This window comes from Hippopotamus amphibius, chromosome 12 (genome assembly GCF_030028045.1).
Source record: "Hippopotamus amphibius kiboko isolate mHipAmp2 chromosome 12, mHipAmp2.hap2, whole genome shotgun sequence".
Taxonomy (NCBI): Eukaryota; Metazoa; Chordata; class Mammalia; order Artiodactyla; family Hippopotamidae; genus Hippopotamus; species Hippopotamus amphibius.
The window spans coordinates 46168326-46186814 of record NC_080197.1 but is presented as its reverse complement, the minus strand read 5'-3'; the positions used below and the strand labels follow the sequence as shown (position 1 = coordinate 46186814).

Sequence of the window (18489 nt, the reverse complement as noted above, 5' to 3'; positions counted from 1 at the left end):
CATGCTATCTGATGCAGTATATAATAACCTTCTCATGGGAAATTGATTTTCCCATTAGAGGTACAAGCTGGACACACTAGAAAGAAGACTTGCAAATAGCTTGAATCTCAGGGCAGCCAGGAAGTCTGAAGCCACCCAGTCCACGTCTGCTGATGCCAAGATGTGCCACTTAACTACCTCGTGCCAGGATGAGGGTTTTGCTGTTTTTAAACTGCATCTGAAAAGTTGAGTCTAAGGGCTTGCCCAGAAGGGCCTGCTTGTCTTTACCAGCTTCCTGGCAGGTGCCACACTCTAACTGGCTTCCATCCTTTGAAGATCCAGGCCAAGGCCTTCCTATCTGTCCTAAATCAAGATGGTTGGATTCAGAGGGTCCACCAGAAAATTCATGAAACTTTGGGCTAACGTGCCAATCACCCAGTACATTCCTATGGTCTTATTCATGCAGATTTCTCGTGGGAAAATAAAGAATACAGTAATTAAAATACACCTTTCATGTGAAAAAAGAAAGAGCTATGAACCAGCCCCCGAATAAGACACCCTTAGAACAGCTTAATGAGCTGTGTTGAAGCTAGTAAAGAATAATCTGGAAGCTCTTGGAATCTAACGCAGTCCCGGGGGTTTTGGGGAGAGAATTTGAAAGGAAGGGACAGTGTTTTTAAAGAATGTGCTCTTTTTCCCGCTAGCTGGAATCTGGAGTTCCTCTTCCAAGCCCTATGGATTTAATGTACAAAATTTTGGTGAAAAATAAGAAGAAATCACACAAGTCGTCAGAAGGAAGTGGCAAAAAGAAGCTCTCGGAACAAGCCTCCAACACGTACAGCGACTCCTCCAGTGTGTTTGAGCCCTCGTCCCCGGGAGCCGGTGAGGGGCTGGCGGGCTCTTGTAACCCTGTTATGTGTGGGTTTAAGAATTGCTGCCCTGGAATTAACTTAGAAAGCCTTTTAACATTTCTTCTTGGGCACAGTTTTAGACTGTGTGGTTTTTCGATTTCTGTTATAAACCTCGTGGTTTAAAACTACACAAACGTATGAGCCTGCAGTTCTGCAGGACAGAAGGCCCACACAGCCTCCCTGGGCTAAACTCCAGGTGTCAGCAGGGCTGTTTTCCTTTCTGGAGGCTCTGGGAAATCCTACTCTTTGCTTTTCCAGCTCCTTAGAGGCCACCCACATTCATCGGCTCGTGGCCGCCTTCCTCTAGCTTCAAAGCCAGCAATGTCCCATCTCACTTCTTCTGTCATCATATTTCCCTTGGACCACAGCTGGAAAAGCCCCTCTGCTTTTCAGCAGTCAGGTCATTACATTGGACCTATCCAGGTAATCTAGAATCATCTCTCCCATTTCAAGGTCCTTAACTTAATCTCATCTGCAAAGTCCCTCTTGCGGTGTATTCACAGGACGCAGGAGATATTCACAGGACGTGGGCATTTGGGGGAGGCCATGATTCTGGCTACCACATAAGCCAAATAATCTTTGGAGTGACCATGTGGTTTTAAGCTTCTCAAGGGCAGAGATCCCTTGACATTAACTATAGGTCCGGACACAAGATGTTTACCAAATGCATTCTCACTGACAATATGCTGAAGAGTTCTGGACCATTCGACTCATCCACCTTCTACAGAGCTCTTTTAAAATGTGAAATGGTAAAGTTACTTGAGTTATCTATCAAAGCTACTAGGTGATGTTTAGTGTCATTAATTTTCGGTTTAGATTTAAGTTGAAATACATTTTTGTGATTGATGAAAAAAGAATTCAAAGTGGTCACCCATTTCCTTTGAATTATTTGTCATTTAGTCTAAGTTCTTTTCCAACTCTAGTCAGAGTCTTGGCAATCTGAAAAGTGCATTACAAATGTGTCCTGATTGGAGGGTGAACAAGTAAAGGAAACTTTAAGCTTAAATCTAGAAAGTTCTTCAATAAAAATTTAGCTAACCTTGGGATAATCACTTTGGAAAACTGTTTGGCAGCATCTACAAAAGCGAAGTTGAACATAAGATATGCATCCGCGGTGCCCCAGAGAATTCGCTTCCGAGGCATACACCCAACAGAAATGCGTGCAGATGTTCGTTCCCCAAGATACACGTACAAGAACTGCTTAACGCAGCTCTGTTCAGAATAGCCCACCAACAGATAAATACATCGTGCTATATTCCCCCCATGGATTAATATGTAGCAATAATGATCTACAGTCCACACAACAATATGGATGAATCTTGACTTAGAAACATAATGTTGAGTAAAAGAAATCAAATGCAGAAAAGAAGTATCCACTGTTTGATTCCATTTATATAAATTACAGAAACGGCAGAACTAACCTAGACCATTAGAGGTCAGGAGATGGTTACTCCTGATGAAGAAGTGACTAGAAGGGACCCAAAGAGGCTTCTGGACACTGGTTATATTTTGTTTCTTGATCTGGGTCCTATTTCCTAAGGTCTGTTTGGTTTACACACAGAACACATGTGGTATGCGTACTTTTCTGTATACCTATCACATGTCAAAAGATTTAAAAATAATTTTTAAAAATTAAAATATAAACTCTAGGGCAATCAGGGAAAAAAAACAAAAAAGGTTGGCCAGGACTCTGATTTATCTTTTCTTCTATTTTTCCATCACAAAATTACCAATTATTTTTATTTAGATTAAAACCCTTCTCCACAGACGTTATGTAATTCCTTGAGATTTTTTGGTAGTTTTTAAATGTATGTTTCAAACATTATTACACAAGTCTGATTCTTTTTTCAAAAATAACTTTCCTTCTCAGTGAGAATGTTCTCTTTGAAGTTTTGGAATGAAAGTCACTAACAGGCCACCTATTTCCCAGCACGACTCTACCCCTTGAGTGTTAGCGAGTAAACCATGTCTTCTTTTGCATGTGAGAGCTTGTTGTTTTACCATCTGCCTTCCCCAGTTCTCTCCCTCTTATTAACTGGATGCATGACACAAATGACGATTTTTCACAGGCAGTGAATCTTATTGCTTAATTCAGAGAAGCAGCAGCAATCTGTTAGTAATTCAGTAGATTTCCTAAGCTAGCCCCATCCTCTGTTGTGCAATCTTTATTTATTTTGATGGAAATTTTTGGACATTTAAATATGTAGGTAGGCCCCTGAATAAAAAGCACTGCTAATTCACCATTTGGTCTGTAGATGTTTTCAGCACTGGGATCTCAAGTAACATGAAAAACTTGAAATGTTTCTTATATCAAAGTTAATCTACTTTTCACGGCCCCTGTTGGCCAGATCTTCCCCCAAGAGATCCAACCCTTTGACCATACACTTGTCTTAAAGAACTAGGATGATTTTTTTTTTCAGCAAGATTCCGCCAAGGTCCCTCAAAAAAACTTATAAGGAAGAAATCAGGTCCCTGCTCATAGAGTAAAGGATGACAGAGCTTTTCTTTCCCAAGTAAACTAGAGAACGGCCTGATTATTGGACATTCTGCTGTGTTGCTATGTACCATGAAGCACTGTTCTGCCAAACTTCTTAAATTACTCAATAAAAAGAACACCCTCTAATTAAAAAACAAAAAATAGTTACAAAAACTATAAAAAATTTTGTCAACCTCTTAAAAGAATGTCTCTAAGATAAGCTTTGTTCTCTATTCAAAGTGGGATTGATTCCCTCATTAGCTAACACATATTAGCATCATAAAGTGGTTGTATGTGGCTTTCTTTAGTAAACAAGCTGTAAATAATAAGCCCTGTTGCTCCCAGACATCTTTTCCCTCTAAAGAGTATTCCATGAATACTTTGCTCATTGCTACTATTCAGTAATCGATTGGATTTTGTCAGCCAAATGAAAACATTTATAAGCTTCTTGGGGGAAGTGCTGTGGGCAGTGTCATTTATAGAGATTGAACAGGGCAGCTAATTTATAGAATGCAGGGAGGGGAGGTACTGGCCAGTGTAAGTTGCCTCATTGTTGAGCCAATATTGCCATCTACTGGGCTTATTGTGCTATTGCACCCTGTGGACCCTGAAAGAAGTCTAATCAAACAATGTAGAAGTATGCTTTCTTTACTTTTTACTTGAAAATCTTGTTACATAACTGATATTACTGGGTCTGACTGAAGCCTAGAGCTGGGAAGAATGTAGTGCCTTATACCAGTGTGAATATTTAAAGTGGTATCATCCACCTAATTTTGGAGAGAAAAACAATCTCCTGAAATGACTGTGTATTGGCTACACATGAAGCTGCATTATATCTGACCGAGGTACATTACATGCATAATTATTTTAAGAGGTCACCCATTTTACCCTGCCCTTTTGAACAGACTATCTCCATTTTTTAAGATACGTACAGTGTTTAGACAACAGTGCCTCCATTAAAGAAGCCTGCAGGCAAATCACAGGACACAAATGGTACCTGACAGTTGTGTCGAATTAGGTGTGCTACTAAAGCCCCCACTCCTGTCCCAGCTCTTGTCTTCTACCTCGACTTCTGTCTGGTCCTCTCTGGCATTGGAAAAATAGCAACAAGGTCCCTGAGCGCTGGCCAAGCGTCACGTGGAAGAGTCAAGGCCAAGGAGAAGAGGGAAAAATGGGAAAGTGATAGTTTCTCTGTTTTAGGGTCATGGAGACCCTGAAAGAGAATGTATACATCAAAATAGGATACATGCACCAGAGAGAGCTAACTGTATGAGATGCTGTATGTTTTGTAAAACATAGATAAAAATGTTAAGGCAAGCACCTCTTACAGAGTTTAGAAATTTCAAATGGTATTCACAAATCAAATTTAGAAAAAAATCCATATTCAAAATGTCAGTATAATTCTCTATAATTAATAAAATTTAAATATCCAAGAGAATCATTTCAGAACGGTGAAAGGCCAACTTCCACGGAAATGTTTGGTAACGCACATGTCACATGCGCTTCAAATCTGTGAACGCTTGTTTACTTCATGATCTGTTATTCAAATTTGGCAGGAGAGGCTGACACGGAGAGTGACGATGATGACGACGACGATGACTGTAAAAAGTCGTCGATGGATGAGGTAGGTTTCTAGGGCTTTACCTCCCGTCAGGGACGCCTTTGGCTAACTGGCCAGTCCAGGCTGCTCTCTCGGCGTGTAGTTCCCAGTCGCCTGCTGCCATCTAGTGGTGAAAAGAGTTAGAAACTGAAGATGCAAACTGGTCGCTAAGGGAACAAGCATGGCATCAAGCAAAGTTCTGTGTGAGGAACAGTGTTGCCGAGGCTGCCTTCCGTCAAATGTGGTGTCTTGGGACTGAATTCAAATTTTGTGACCTCCAACTGCCCGCTTCAGTTTTTGAGGCAATTAAATACACTGTCAATGGTCCAAAGTCCAGAGAAGACATGAGGTTTGGAGAAATGTTTATAAACGTGACATAAATTTCATTGTTGTAATTTTGACTTTTTTTGGCTGCCTTGGCTTATGGGATATTACTTCCCCGACCAGGGATTGAACCCAGGCCCTCGGCAGTGGAAGCACGGAGTCCTAACCACTGGACGGTGGTGGAATTCTGCGTTGTAATTTTGGAACCGCTAGAGATATCTACTGACATAAGCTCAAGCTTCCCAAATAACTCCATCAGCTCAGAAATATTAATTGCACAGAATCCAGAAGCAAATCAAGGATAGGTCAATTGGGATTTTAAAGCTTTCTTTTAGCAGGAGTCTTGTTCAGAATGTTTATACCGAATCTGCTTTCAAATATGTTGGAAAGTATTTGTCTCAGTATTCGTATCTTTCCAATTTAGCTAATAAGGATAAATAATGTATAATAAGCTGTTCTTACATGATGTTCTTCCTCTTATATAATTATTTCCTTTAATAGTCTAAATTTTTGATTCATTACATTTCCCCATTAAATTTCAACTTAAAATCCAGAAGGAAAACTGTTACAGAGTAGTTTTTCCTGAGAATTATTTCAATTGTATAAACTTTTCATCAGTGATTTTTGATCATTTTAAAACTATCTTACTAATTGGATGGCCATTTACAAACGAATATTTCCCAATTAACAATTAACCTTAATATTGTTACAGAAGTTTTTGAAAGAAACCTCATCTCCATGTATCCTCTCTTCTAAAAATGGGAGAATATATTAGATCAGCCTGCAGAGGTCTGTCCATACCAATAGTGCAGTATTGGCTTTCTTCTTTATAAAATACTTTATCAAAGTGGTGTGTAATAACTAATAGTAGCTAAAGTAACACAAGGTTTTACTATGTGCTGGGCACTGTTCTGAGCTCCTTCACAGAAATTAATTCATTTAATAATCACAAAAACCCTATATGCTGCTGGGACTGATTTTATTCTGATTTTGCAGGTGAGCAAACTGAGGCACAGAGCAGTTAAGTGACTTGCCCGACATTGCACAGTTTCTAAGTGATGGGCTCGGGATTTAAAATTAGACAGTCTGGCTCTAGAACCTCCCTCCCTCCCCAGAAAGGGAGGGAGGGAGGAAAGTTTTTAAAGAAAAGCAGTATTTGTTTGTCCACCCCAACCCGCTTCCACCGGCAACCTTTTTTTTTTATAACAATTTGTGATTCATGCAGTGTCACTCATTTTTGTATTGTACAGTGCAATCTTGATATGTGAACTTCAGACATCACCTGCAGACTCCCTGCTTTGGCAGATGAGACACAGCTCAGGGCTTCTTAAACTTTGCTGTGCGTTTGAATCACCTTAGTAAAGTGCCATTTCTGGTTCAGGAGGCCTGCACAGGGGGCCGAGAGGCTTCATCTCTCACGAGCTCTCAGGTGGTACTGATGCGGCCGCCCCTAAATCTCCCTCCTCCCACCCCTCACTGTGTAGCATGAGGTACTGCTTTTCCTTCTCCCGTAATCCATTTTCTGTTGGTGATAATCGTTTTCAGAAGAGGACTGATAATTTTCTGCTCTCAGGGGGCATTTGATCATTGCCCTGGGAAAACAACCCTCCACAGCATCGAGCTGACTCTGGGGACACTATTTTTACTCCTGCTTGCAGGGGACCGCGGGGAGCGAGGCCATGGCCACAGAAGAGATGTCTAATCTGGTGAACTATATTCAGCCAGTCAAGTTTGAGTCGTTCGAAATTTCAAAAAGTAAGTTTTCCCTGGAGAAAACCCCCTAATGTAGCATATAATGAGTATATTTTAAACACAAGGTAATTAGACCAAAAAATGTTACCCTTACTAGAACTATTCTATGAAATCGTGAATATACATGTGAATTTACTATCGGGTTTTTACATATCTAAATAAATACATATGTAAATATATATAAGTATATATGTAAATATATAAGTATATATTTATATTTATATATTTGCTTATATATTTATATAAGTAAATATTTATATATTTATTTATATATTTATAAGCATATGAGAAAGTATTCCATGATGTTTTCCAAAAATTCTTAACAGAGCTACAGGCCATTCGTGGTTATCTAAAAAATATCAGACCAGAGTACGGCTAATTGAGGGTTTTACAGTATTTTTCATTTGTGACCACATGTGCATTCCATCAATTACATAAACGACAGTGTTGAAATAAACTATTTAACCATCCCCTAGAAAGGAAGCAGCCAGGCTTGATCAGCCCTGATAAATATTGACTAGAAAGAGAACCAAATCAGCCAGTTCACCCACATTCCGCTTGTTCGGCCTATGATTTATATATTTAGGGGAGTATATCATGAACTTCATGTCACTTGGTGTTTTCTGTTCATCCAGCTACCCAGCCATACTGGATGCAGATCATATACATACATCGTCTTTCCTCCACCCACAGAAAGGAGCCCTTTTAGCAAATTGCCCTTTGTGTTTGCATGAACTATAAAACACTATTAGGTTAAGAGAATCCTTGGGACGTTTTAGCTACTTTTATGAGCATGTGCTCTAAAAGCTGCATTTTTGCTTAAACACAGCCGCCTCTTATAAAGGAGACTTTTATAGATAATACCAAACTCTAAGCCTCTACATAACACACTTAATGTGTAATTGTATAATTTTGCCCAAAGAATCTTAATAACATACAGTATCTAGATCTCTACAACAAAGAATTTAACTTCCAGTAAGATTTATACATAAGGATTTCAAAAGTTTCTTTAGCATTATAATTCCTGGTACTTCTTACTACAAGCTGTTCGATGTGAAACATCCTATAGTTATTTTTATGTTACTATAACTTTCTTTGGCTGTGAAACAAGTTTTCCTAATTCATGAGTCAAAAGTTCCCAGACAAGTAGGCAAACTGAGAAGGAGCTGGTACATTTAGGCCCTTTAGAACTTGGTGACAACAGCACCAGCTGAAGATTTACAAGCAAGTACTTTTCTCCTAGTGTTTTATATCATTTTCTCACTTTTTTCAAAAGAACGCTGTACATATTTTACAAAGAACCTGTTACACTGACTTAATTTTAATTAACAGTCGTGCTTAAGATAATCATATGAAAGTAGAATTTTGATGGACCAAAATAAGAGAAGTAGGGGTTTCCTTTAGAGTCGATTAAATTGGGGAAGGTGACGAGTTGGGTAAAGGAGAAATCTGGGAATGACTAGGAAGAAAAATGAGGTTTTAATTATGGAAAGTGGGCATCAAAGAGGGAAAGAGGCTTCAATTTAACTCAGTTTAAATCAGGGAGCTCCAGATGACACATTTTAGTCAGTATGTAACAGTGTGATTTCCTTCTAGTTTGGAAGAGGGCAGAGAAGCTGCTTGGCTCTCAGTCTTTCTAAACTAAGATAACTTTGTTTGGTTTCTCTCACTCTAAATGGAAGCTTGGCTTTCACTTTCAAGTTGTTGCTCTGTGTCCAAGAATATTGAGGCCTCTAGTACATTCACCTCTATGGCCTCTGTCATCTAATCTGAAAATGAGGCCATCAGACCAGAAAATGTCCAAGGATCCTTCTGCTTTAAGATAACACAATTCTAATGTCAAGTTAGTCATTTCAACCGAAAGGGTCTCTATAAACTTGAGGTGATGCCAAGGTAGGTATAAAAGAGAGTCGGCATCTAGCAGGAATGTACACATGGTCTGTATTGTTAATTCTCAATGATGGCCTCCAGAAACCAATCTGAGTGGATTTAGAACAAAAGATTCCCACAGGGCCCCTGCTCTTTTGACAAAACATCTTTCCTGGCCACACTCTCCACATCTAAAGTTCATTTTCCCACTCTAATGCCACCAGGTCCCTAACTTGCACAACACCAGGTAGCAAATATTAGAAAAGACATCAAGACAACTTTTGTAACAGGTAAATAGTCCACTGAAAACAACATTGACTATAAAAGTTTTTTGAGGATTCTTTGCCCTCAACTTCAGGGACCATTTACCTACTTTATACATGCTATCATTTATAATATTGAATTTTATTTCTCACCTTTTTTTTGTCCAGAAAGAAACAGAAGCTTCGAAATGTCTTCCTTTGTGGAAACCAAAGGACTTGAGCAACTTACAAAGTCTCCGGTGGAATTTGTAGAGTATCCTTGATTTGACGGACGTCCGTTGAATCAGCAAGAGTGAAGTCATGTGCTATTTGTTTCATTTTTGTCTTTAATAAGGAGAAAGGTGCATGAAATGGCTTAAGGCTGTCACCTGGGGGTGATAAATGGTCTCGGGTTTGCGGAATAGTCTGGCACGTGGAAAAGAGAACTGGCCTTGGAGTAAAGGAAGCCCAGATTTCCGGGTTACCTTCACACCATCAAACTCTTTATCCCTTGGTAATTAGCATACTCCTTCTGAGTTTTCTCACCTGTAAAACAGAAATGATGATACCAGCTTTATGGCTTGCTGTTTGGGTTAGGGACAACATATGTAAAATGTGTGTGTGTACTGTATACATGTAAAGTATGGTATGTATAAAGTGTACATATTCTATTATATATAATATAGATACTTTTTTGGTGTCTCACATCCTTACAGATAACAGATGTCCAATCGACATAATTGGGATGCTGATGATGATAGTATAAATATATATTACTAATAATGGCTTTGTTTGTTACTCCTGACAACAGAAAGTTTTTAATTTTATCCCTGAATCAAAATTTAAATGACATGGGTCTTTAAATATTTTTCATAAAATTAATTTTAAATGCCCCAAACAGCCCAATTTCATGAAAGTCCTAGAATAAGAAAGTCACCTTTAAAACTCATTAACAGTAGTAGAGGAAACAAATATAAACTCCATAAATGAAGTGACAGTACATCGTGCTCATTAATATTCATTAATTACTAACTACGTGATGGACCTTTGTCTTTTACATGTCTTATTTAATCCTCACAAGAGTCCTATAATATAGGCATTGTTTAACACCTTTTATAGATGAGGAAACTGAGGCACAGAAAAGGGAAATAACTTGCCTGGATCATACAGCTCACAAGATCCAGAATTTAAGTTTCAAACTCTATTTGACCCAACTCTCCTGCCGAGCTCAGAACCTGAGCTAACCTCCACCAAACTTGGTAATAGAAACAGTCAGTTGCGTTTTAAAGACAGAGCATCACCCAATAACTAAAAGGCTCTCAGGATGGAAAACTGATGACGGTAGGAACCAAAATATGAGACAAGATCAAAACCTTCTGCGCTATATTTACCTTGTTATCAATCATAAAGAGTACCAGAGTTTTGGCAAGTAGCATTCCCTGAGAAGGCTAAGAAAATGAGCAGAGCAGTTCTAAAATAGCCGTACAGTTCATATTATCTGCTTCTGCCAAGCACAATATCATCGTCACATGACTTGCTATGCTCAGACTTCCTCACGTGCCCTTAATCGCTCAGCTGGTCCTTAATAATCTCCACAAAATCACATTGACTCAACCATTTTTGTTACCTTATTAGTTTGGGTGGGTAAACCCACAAGTCTCTGCTACATTTCTATTATAAAAGCACATTTACTCTGTTTGTTCAGAAAGCTTTTTACATATTTCACCCACCAGCCCAATGAGATCATCAATCTTTAATTCATTTCCACAACAGAGAAAGATGGAAGGCAGCTTCTCAGTTAATATGATGGGCCAATTCTTTTTATAATTGTATTCACTACTTAACGTGATGGTCCAGATATAACAAAATGCAGCTTAGCAGGATATATCCAAAAGGAACACGTGTGGATTCATCCAACTACATGCCTCAGCTCTTCTGGAATGCAGGCTGTCAAATGGTTGCACTTAATTTCCAAACAGTGGGTAAGTAGCACTGTTAATGCTCATTTCCATTCTGTTATAAAGCCACATTTCCTAGTGTCGGGAAACCATTCCCAAGGAGAAGAAAACTGCCAGACTTGATTGAAAAACAAGGAAAAAGGAAATATCATTGCAAAAAAAAAAGTGAATTTTGAAAATTGAGAAATTGTCTTCAATGGTTTCTAAGCAAGTCTTTATTTCTACTTGTCTTCCATTATTTTCAAGCAAAAATTTTTCTACTTTTTAAAGTAATATGTATTTGTTATAGAAAATGTAAAAAGTTCAAAAAAAAAGTATAAAGAAAAGAATAAAACTGCCAGGAATATTACCACTCAGAGATTCAACATTGTTAACCTCTGGCTTTGTAATCTGTAAGGCTTTTTGACTATGCATATACATGCTTTTTCACTTACTACCTTCTTTAAATATATATATATGTTTCCATATATAATTAAATTTTATACAGAAACATGAATTTTAATAGCTGTATATTAAGCACATCTCACAATTCACTAAAACCCATTTCCTATCACTGAACACTAGGGCATTTTTTTTCTGCTATAAATAGTGCCCTGAGAACAGTCTTGGATATAAATTGTCAAGTCTATCTCCTAATGTACTTTTGGAACAGTTCCTAAAATAGAATTAAAAGAAGTGAAAATTTTAAGAACCTCTGTGCACAATGCCAAATTGTCCATCAAAATGGTTGCACTAGATTTCTCCTCCATCAGCAAAGTGTAAGTTGTTCCCTCTCACTTGAGATCTTGGTTAAGTTTTATCATTAAATAATAATAATAGTAATAATAATAATTCGGGCAAAATATCTCCTTGTTCTTTTTCATCTCATTTCTTTGATTATTATTGAGATTGAATATTTTAAGTATGTGTTTTGATTTTTACATTTCTGCTTTTATGAATTGCCTATTCAGGACTGTTGTCAATTTTTCTATTCATTTATAACAGTGCATTTTATATAAAGGTCATGTGTCTTATTTTGTGAAACAGATGAGATGGGGTTGATTAATGTTTCAGTTCATGGAGTCTTGGTTTACTTTCAGGGTTACAGGCTCCGCACCGGAGAATCCATCCATATTTACTCATAGCTATTTCTTTCATAGTTTCTTTTCTATATGTAATTTAACCCTTTCGTCCAGATTTAATTTTCATGTACAATCTCAGCATGAGATCAATCTTTTTTCACACTGAACTGAAATCACAGTTTATTAGATGTAGCCTTTTCTGTTGTTAATTTAGGCCCATGTTTTCAATGCCTAGTCTTCCTCGTTAATACAATTTTCACCTTCCTGGAGCTAATAACTTATTGTTATTATTATAATGTTTACTAATATGGCTTAATACGTGGCAGTGGAGATTCTCAGCTCTTCTTTCCTTGCCAGTGGGATCCTTTTTCCAAGTGAATTTAGTTTAATTATTATCTCCCCCACTGAAAAGAAAATGAGATTTTGATTAAAATCACATTAAATTTATATTAGTTTAATCATTATGTTCCCCTTCCCCCTCTGGAAAAAAATGAGATTTTGATGAAAATGCCATTAAATTTATAAATTCATCTGAAGAAAACTGACACCTTTTAATTTTTAGGTTTTTTTCTTAATCGCGGAAAATTATTATATCAAGTTTCTCAACAAAATCACTCGTCTTCATTAGAGGTCTAGTTTCTTTAGATGAAATCCTTTTTCAAAAGTTACATTTTCCACAGATTGTCTGGATATTGATATGTGTATATAAATAAGTGTATTTTATAAATGATCATCTTCCTAGACTCATAATAACCTATTTTGCCAGTAGATTTTGTTGTTTTTTTCAGATACACAATTATAATAATTTAATCACATCTATTTTTCCCCTTCTTAGTGCCTTGGACTGACCACTCTAAAATAGTATTAAACAGTAGTATTAAGAGTGGGCACTTCCTCTTCATCTTTACACTAATGGGAGATTCACATTGTGATACCAACGAGTAGATGCTTGTGACCTTGAGACAGACAGTCTTTTACACACTAAAGGAATCTACACTTACCTTAAGTGACAACAGTGTTTTAGGAATTTATGTTGAATATTATTAAATAGACATTTATTTGACATCTATTGGGATGATCATATGTTCATTTCTTCTTTTGTGAAAAATGCGATAAATTATTTTAATATATCTCCTAATATGTAAGCATCCTTTTGTTCCTAGGATAAATTCTACTTGCTTATGTATTATTTTTTTAAAACACATGATTTGCTAAATAATTTTTCAGGCTTTTGAAATTAATATTTTTCAAGTATGATAAGTCTATCATTTTCCTTTTTTGGTACGTTGTCCAATTTTGATATCATAGTCATAATAGCTTAATAAAATGAGAGCTAAAGTTTCACTTATTTTCCCTGCTCTAAAAATGACGTTACATGGGACGTTGAAATAATTCTACCATCACCTCTTTATTGTCCACCTAAATAGACTCAGATAATCTGGAGCAAATTGACAGCTTCCCGGATTACTTATGACTTTAAAGCGTTTTTTGTTTGTTTGTTTAGTTCTAGCAATTGCAATTAATGTAGACATTTATTTCATACATTGGCTGAGTCTTAGCAAAACTTTGACCAGGAACCTTTGTCCACTAGAAACAAGTCAATCTGTGATTTGATATTGGTGGTAAGTAATCAAAGAAACGAAAAATCTTAAAAGAAAATCTTTTTTTCTTATAAAGTAAAAAAAGAAGAATTATAGTATCCACTGTTGGTGAAGCATGAAGAAGTCCCTCCTCAAAAGCATGGATTGGAGGTTTAAAGTGATTTAAACTTTCTGAAAGGCACCTTAGTAAGAATTATCAAAAAGCTTTTCCAGTATGCATATTTTCTGACCTAGAAATTTCACTCCTAAGAACACTGTTAATGATGGCTTCAAACATTTCATCACAGTGGTGTTCATCAACACATTATATGTAATAATAAAAACTTGGAAGAGACATAAATGTGCCCAAAGAGGCGCCTGCTATAGACCACGTATTCAGATGTATCTATTCAAAATAATTTTTTACAGCTGTTCAAATTAAAGCAGACGAATATTTAATGAAATGGACATATTGCATGTTCAAAATATATTTGAAGTAGAAAAACAGAGTATACACCACCCTGTTGGCGGTGGTTTACCTCTGAATTTGGAGATGACAGCTTATTTTTTTTTCCTTGTCTGTGTTTCCTAAGTGTCTATAATAATTAAATCTTTCTTTTTATAGGGAGGACAAAAGTGTACCGTAATACAATCTTGCTTTCTTGCTCTAAATATAAATACAGTCCCAATAAGGTTTGTGTTTTTGATGTGCAGACCTGGCTATGCAAATAAACATGGGGATGTATGAATACAACGGCAAGAGCGGCTACAGACTGAAGCCAGAGTTCATGAGAAGACCCGACAAGCACTTTGATCCGTTCACCGAAGGCATCGTGGATGGGATCGTGGCCAACACTTTATCTGTTAAGGTACGTACCCCTCATCACATAACTGTACCCAGCAAAAGTCTTCAGCGTCACTTACGTTGTGTAAAGTAGTTAAGTCACGAAGAATTTAATTCCCAGCAAAGTCTTCCACTTCCTTTGTACATTTTTTTTCTTTAAAGACTAAATCCAAATTAGAAGTTTTCAAAAGCTACAAGCATGAGGTAAAGGGACTAAGCCCCACTTTTAATAGGATAAAAATCAGACCCAAAATTCATTAAACAAGTTGGTGAGATTCACCATGGCTGGTCCTTTCTTTTGGTGTAAAGATCCCACAGGGAAATTTACCATGAAAATTACTGACATATATTAAAGAAATCTTCCTGTCTCCTCCCCCCCCCGTCCCCATTAGTTCTAGGAAAATAGCCACACTGAGAAAAATTAGAGAAAAAAGTATTCTTTCAATAAATTGTTAAATATTGAATAAAAGCTCTCAACTTACCATAGCATGGCTTTTGGAAATCTGAGTGATGATGTTAAATACAAGAATCATGTCATTAAACATACATCTGACCCTCAAAATATTAATTCCAAATGATTTCTGCAGTCTTTGATGTTACAGGCAATATAATTTTTTTTTACTTGTGGGAAAACATTTCTAATACTTAGGAATGAGAAATCATTTTTACCAAGAAGCTTTTTACATGAATCCTATAAGCCTGTGGTTGTATTTGTTTTATTTCTTTTCAGTTCAACTGGATAAGTGCAGCACTAAGAAACCTTTTTTAATCGGGCATAAATGCAATTTTCCAATTGACCCTAAACCAAAGGTTTATGAAAAGATGGCGCAAAAAAAAAAAGTTTTTATAACAATTTCACTAATGTATATCTACCCTAATCTTGTCGAGCCCATTTTTACTTGAAATTCATGTCATTGACACCAAAGATTAAAAATAAAATTGCAATGAAGTATCTCACAGTGATATCATTTGAAATTATTTCACACCATATATGTGCAGAGTGGACTTGGCAGAATCAGAGTTTGAAAATTATATTTAGTTTAGAAAATTGTTTTCAGCAAAGGATATTTAATTCTTGTCAAGTTTGATTAAGTTAAACAAACATCACACACTGATAAAATGTTATTTTTAGAATCCTTGTCAATTGTAGTTACATTTGGGTCAACTAAATAGTATTTTGATAAAATAATAACCTCTTGTCCTTGTTTGTCAATTCATCTTGTTTTATATGTTTGCTTGCTTATTTATTTTTTCTTGAAAATTCTACCATGACAGTGTAAGCAATTATAAGCAATGATATAGAGCAGTTGAGGGGAAACAGCTGAGTCCCAGGCAGTTATATATTGCTGCCTGAGTCCAGAATGGAGACGGTGTTCTGGAGATGTCAGCATCCTCTGAATGGACAGGCCGTGATGCATCAGAGACGTGGAGCTGAGTCCTGCCTTCAGCATTATAGATGGAACCAAGATGCAGCTCACATCCACCCTGTGCCACAATTATTTTGATCCCGACATAGACGTTGTTGTGTCAGAATGGAACCGTGAGCTCCAGTGGTGTTCCATCATCCTATTTACTGATGAGAACATTGAATGAGGCTCAGTGTCATTGATGTAGTTAAGGACTCTGTTTTAATCACGATCTTAAGAACACAACATCTTTGATGCAACTGAATTCCCAACGTGACTCACTGAACTTGGAAGTTTCAAATATGTTGTAAAATGTCAGTTCAGTTGTTCTCATGAAGAGCTGAAATTAAACAAAGAGATTTTTGCATTCAGGTCTCATGCACCCAGGCAAAGAGAACATTCAGGAGAAATGAGATGTCCCAGGGTAAATTCAGACAGCCTCTTCCTCATGGCTTTCCCTCTAACTTGTTTGGCATCTCTGACCACATCACATGCAGGTGCCCTTGGCCTCACTCAGCCTCTGAGGCCATCCTCAGGCCGCCGTTGTGCCTCATTTCTGGCCCAAACACAATCTTGGTAATTCTGCCCCTTTTCACCAACCAGAGCTCAGAAAGCGAAGCTTTGTCAACCAGACAGCCCAGATGAGATGACCGGGTCTGCTCCAGCAGCACTTGCTTTCCACCCTCAGCTCTCTATTAAAGCAGAAGGACATCTTGTTCGTCTCCATGAACATTGACAACACCTGAGGACCCCTCAGAGTCTGAAAATTCGATTAGAAAAAGAGGCAGACATGGGAGACATTCTATGAACATGTAATTTTAAAAGCTCATTTAACTCCACAATATTCATTAATTTTATAGCTAGGCAAAGGATACCCACAGTTGTGCGGATGGCTAACCAGGTGAGGTTAGGAGTGATGAGAAACTGGGCTTAATGGTTTAAAGTCGGTATTTGTTTTCAGTATTTTTTTTTATCATCATTGTGGCTTCTTATTTAAAGCGTAACAACTTTGAGAATTGGACTAGCATGGTGGTATAACCACTCTTTGAAGTTGAATTTTATGAACAAGAGGATAGTTTTTAAATGGTAAACTTTCTAGTATGTTATGTTTTAAATTTGTACTCTTAAATCAGCCTTTTAATTTCATTTACACTCATACTAACATGAAAATTTTTTCTCTTATAACATTTTTAAGTGTTAGAAAAACAACTGTATTCAGATAAAGTCTCTACAAATCAAGCTATAGCATTTAATAGATGTATCTCTCAAATGCATAGGCATAATCTCATCAAACTTTTGATACTTGTTCATTTATTTCCTCCTATAAAACTTTTTGTATTAATTGACTCCTAACCTCAGCATTTTCAGTATTTCTCTACAAATTCTTTAACCAAAAAAGAACTCATATTTGTACTCTTGTTTCTGTTTTATTTTGATTAAGGTTCAGCATTCATCATCAGCACTTGTTATTCTCGAAAGAATTCTCGTCTATCATTATCATTTATTGAGTTCCTTTTTTATTACTTTCCAGATTATTTCAGGTCAGTTTCTCTCTGATAAGAAAGTCGGGACTTATGTGGAAGTGGATATGTTTGGTTTGCCTGTGGACACAAGGAGGAAGGCATTTAAGACCAAGACATCACAAGGAAATGCTGTAAATCCTGTCTGGGAAGAAGAACCCATTGTGTTCAAAAAGGTTGGTCTCGTGTCCTTAGTGTGAGATGTTACTGCATCTTCTAGATGTTTTACAATGGGGAAAAAAATAAAATGAGGAATTATTTGTTGCTTCATTGGGGAATTTACACATTAATGATGCAATAGCATTTTCAAAGCTATCTTGAAAACTATTCAAGACTTCCATGCATCACTTGCTTGAATTTTTGATAGTTACATTATAAATCAGTTAATTCTAGGATACCTCATTTGGAAGACCAGAATAACAGATAAATTTAACTCATAGCCTCTCATAATACAAGTGATGAATGATCTGTTTTCACTATAATTCAAATGAAATAGAATGGGAAGTAGAGAATAATATGGTAGCTGAGAGAAAAGAAGTCCATATTTCCTTTAAAAAGTACAGTAATTAAACTCCTTAGAATCTCCAGCCACTGGTCTTTGTGGCTTGTCTGGATTCTGTCTGATAAAGTTAAAATCTTTTATATTCAACTGAGCTTTCCCTCTGCCTTCACCAAAAAGCAAATCTTTTTCACACATGCTTCACACACAAAGGAAGACTGAGTCCTGTAGAAAGTAGAGTGGACTCTTACCATACCCTTTGCTTTTATCTGGCCAAAATATCTACAAAGGCAGTCTTCCGTGAAGAGAATATCTATGGTAAAAGTCTCTGTGCTCCAGCTTTTTTTTTATATACTGAGTGGATCTAATAATACTGCCTACTTCATACAGTTATTATAAGTACTCCCTAATACACTGAAAACATTTAAAAAATATCTAACACATTGAAAATAGTCAATAAATGTTAGT

The 18489-nt window shown here is 36.8% G+C and overlaps 1 protein-coding gene across 5 annotated transcripts in view; it reads left to right on the top strand.

Moving 5' to 3' along the window:
- Window positions 1-18489, top strand: part of PLCB1 (phospholipase C beta 1) — a 688164-nt gene that overhangs the window by 545786 nt on the left and 123889 nt on the right. For all 5 annotated transcript variants that reach the window (XM_057701470.1, XM_057701473.1, XM_057701472.1 and 2 more), the window contains 7 exons: window positions 684-861; window positions 4923-4990; window positions 6949-7045; window positions 9343-9427; window positions 11011-11135; window positions 14467-14621; window positions 17534-17698. In XM_057701470.1, coding sequence (XP_057557453.1) covers window positions 684-861; window positions 4923-4990; window positions 6949-7045; window positions 9343-9427; window positions 11011-11135; window positions 14467-14621; window positions 17534-17698 — 873 coding nt within the window. The remainder of the gene's footprint in view (window positions 1-683; window positions 862-4922; window positions 4991-6948; window positions 7046-9342; window positions 9428-11010; window positions 11136-14466; window positions 14622-17533; window positions 17699-18489) is intronic.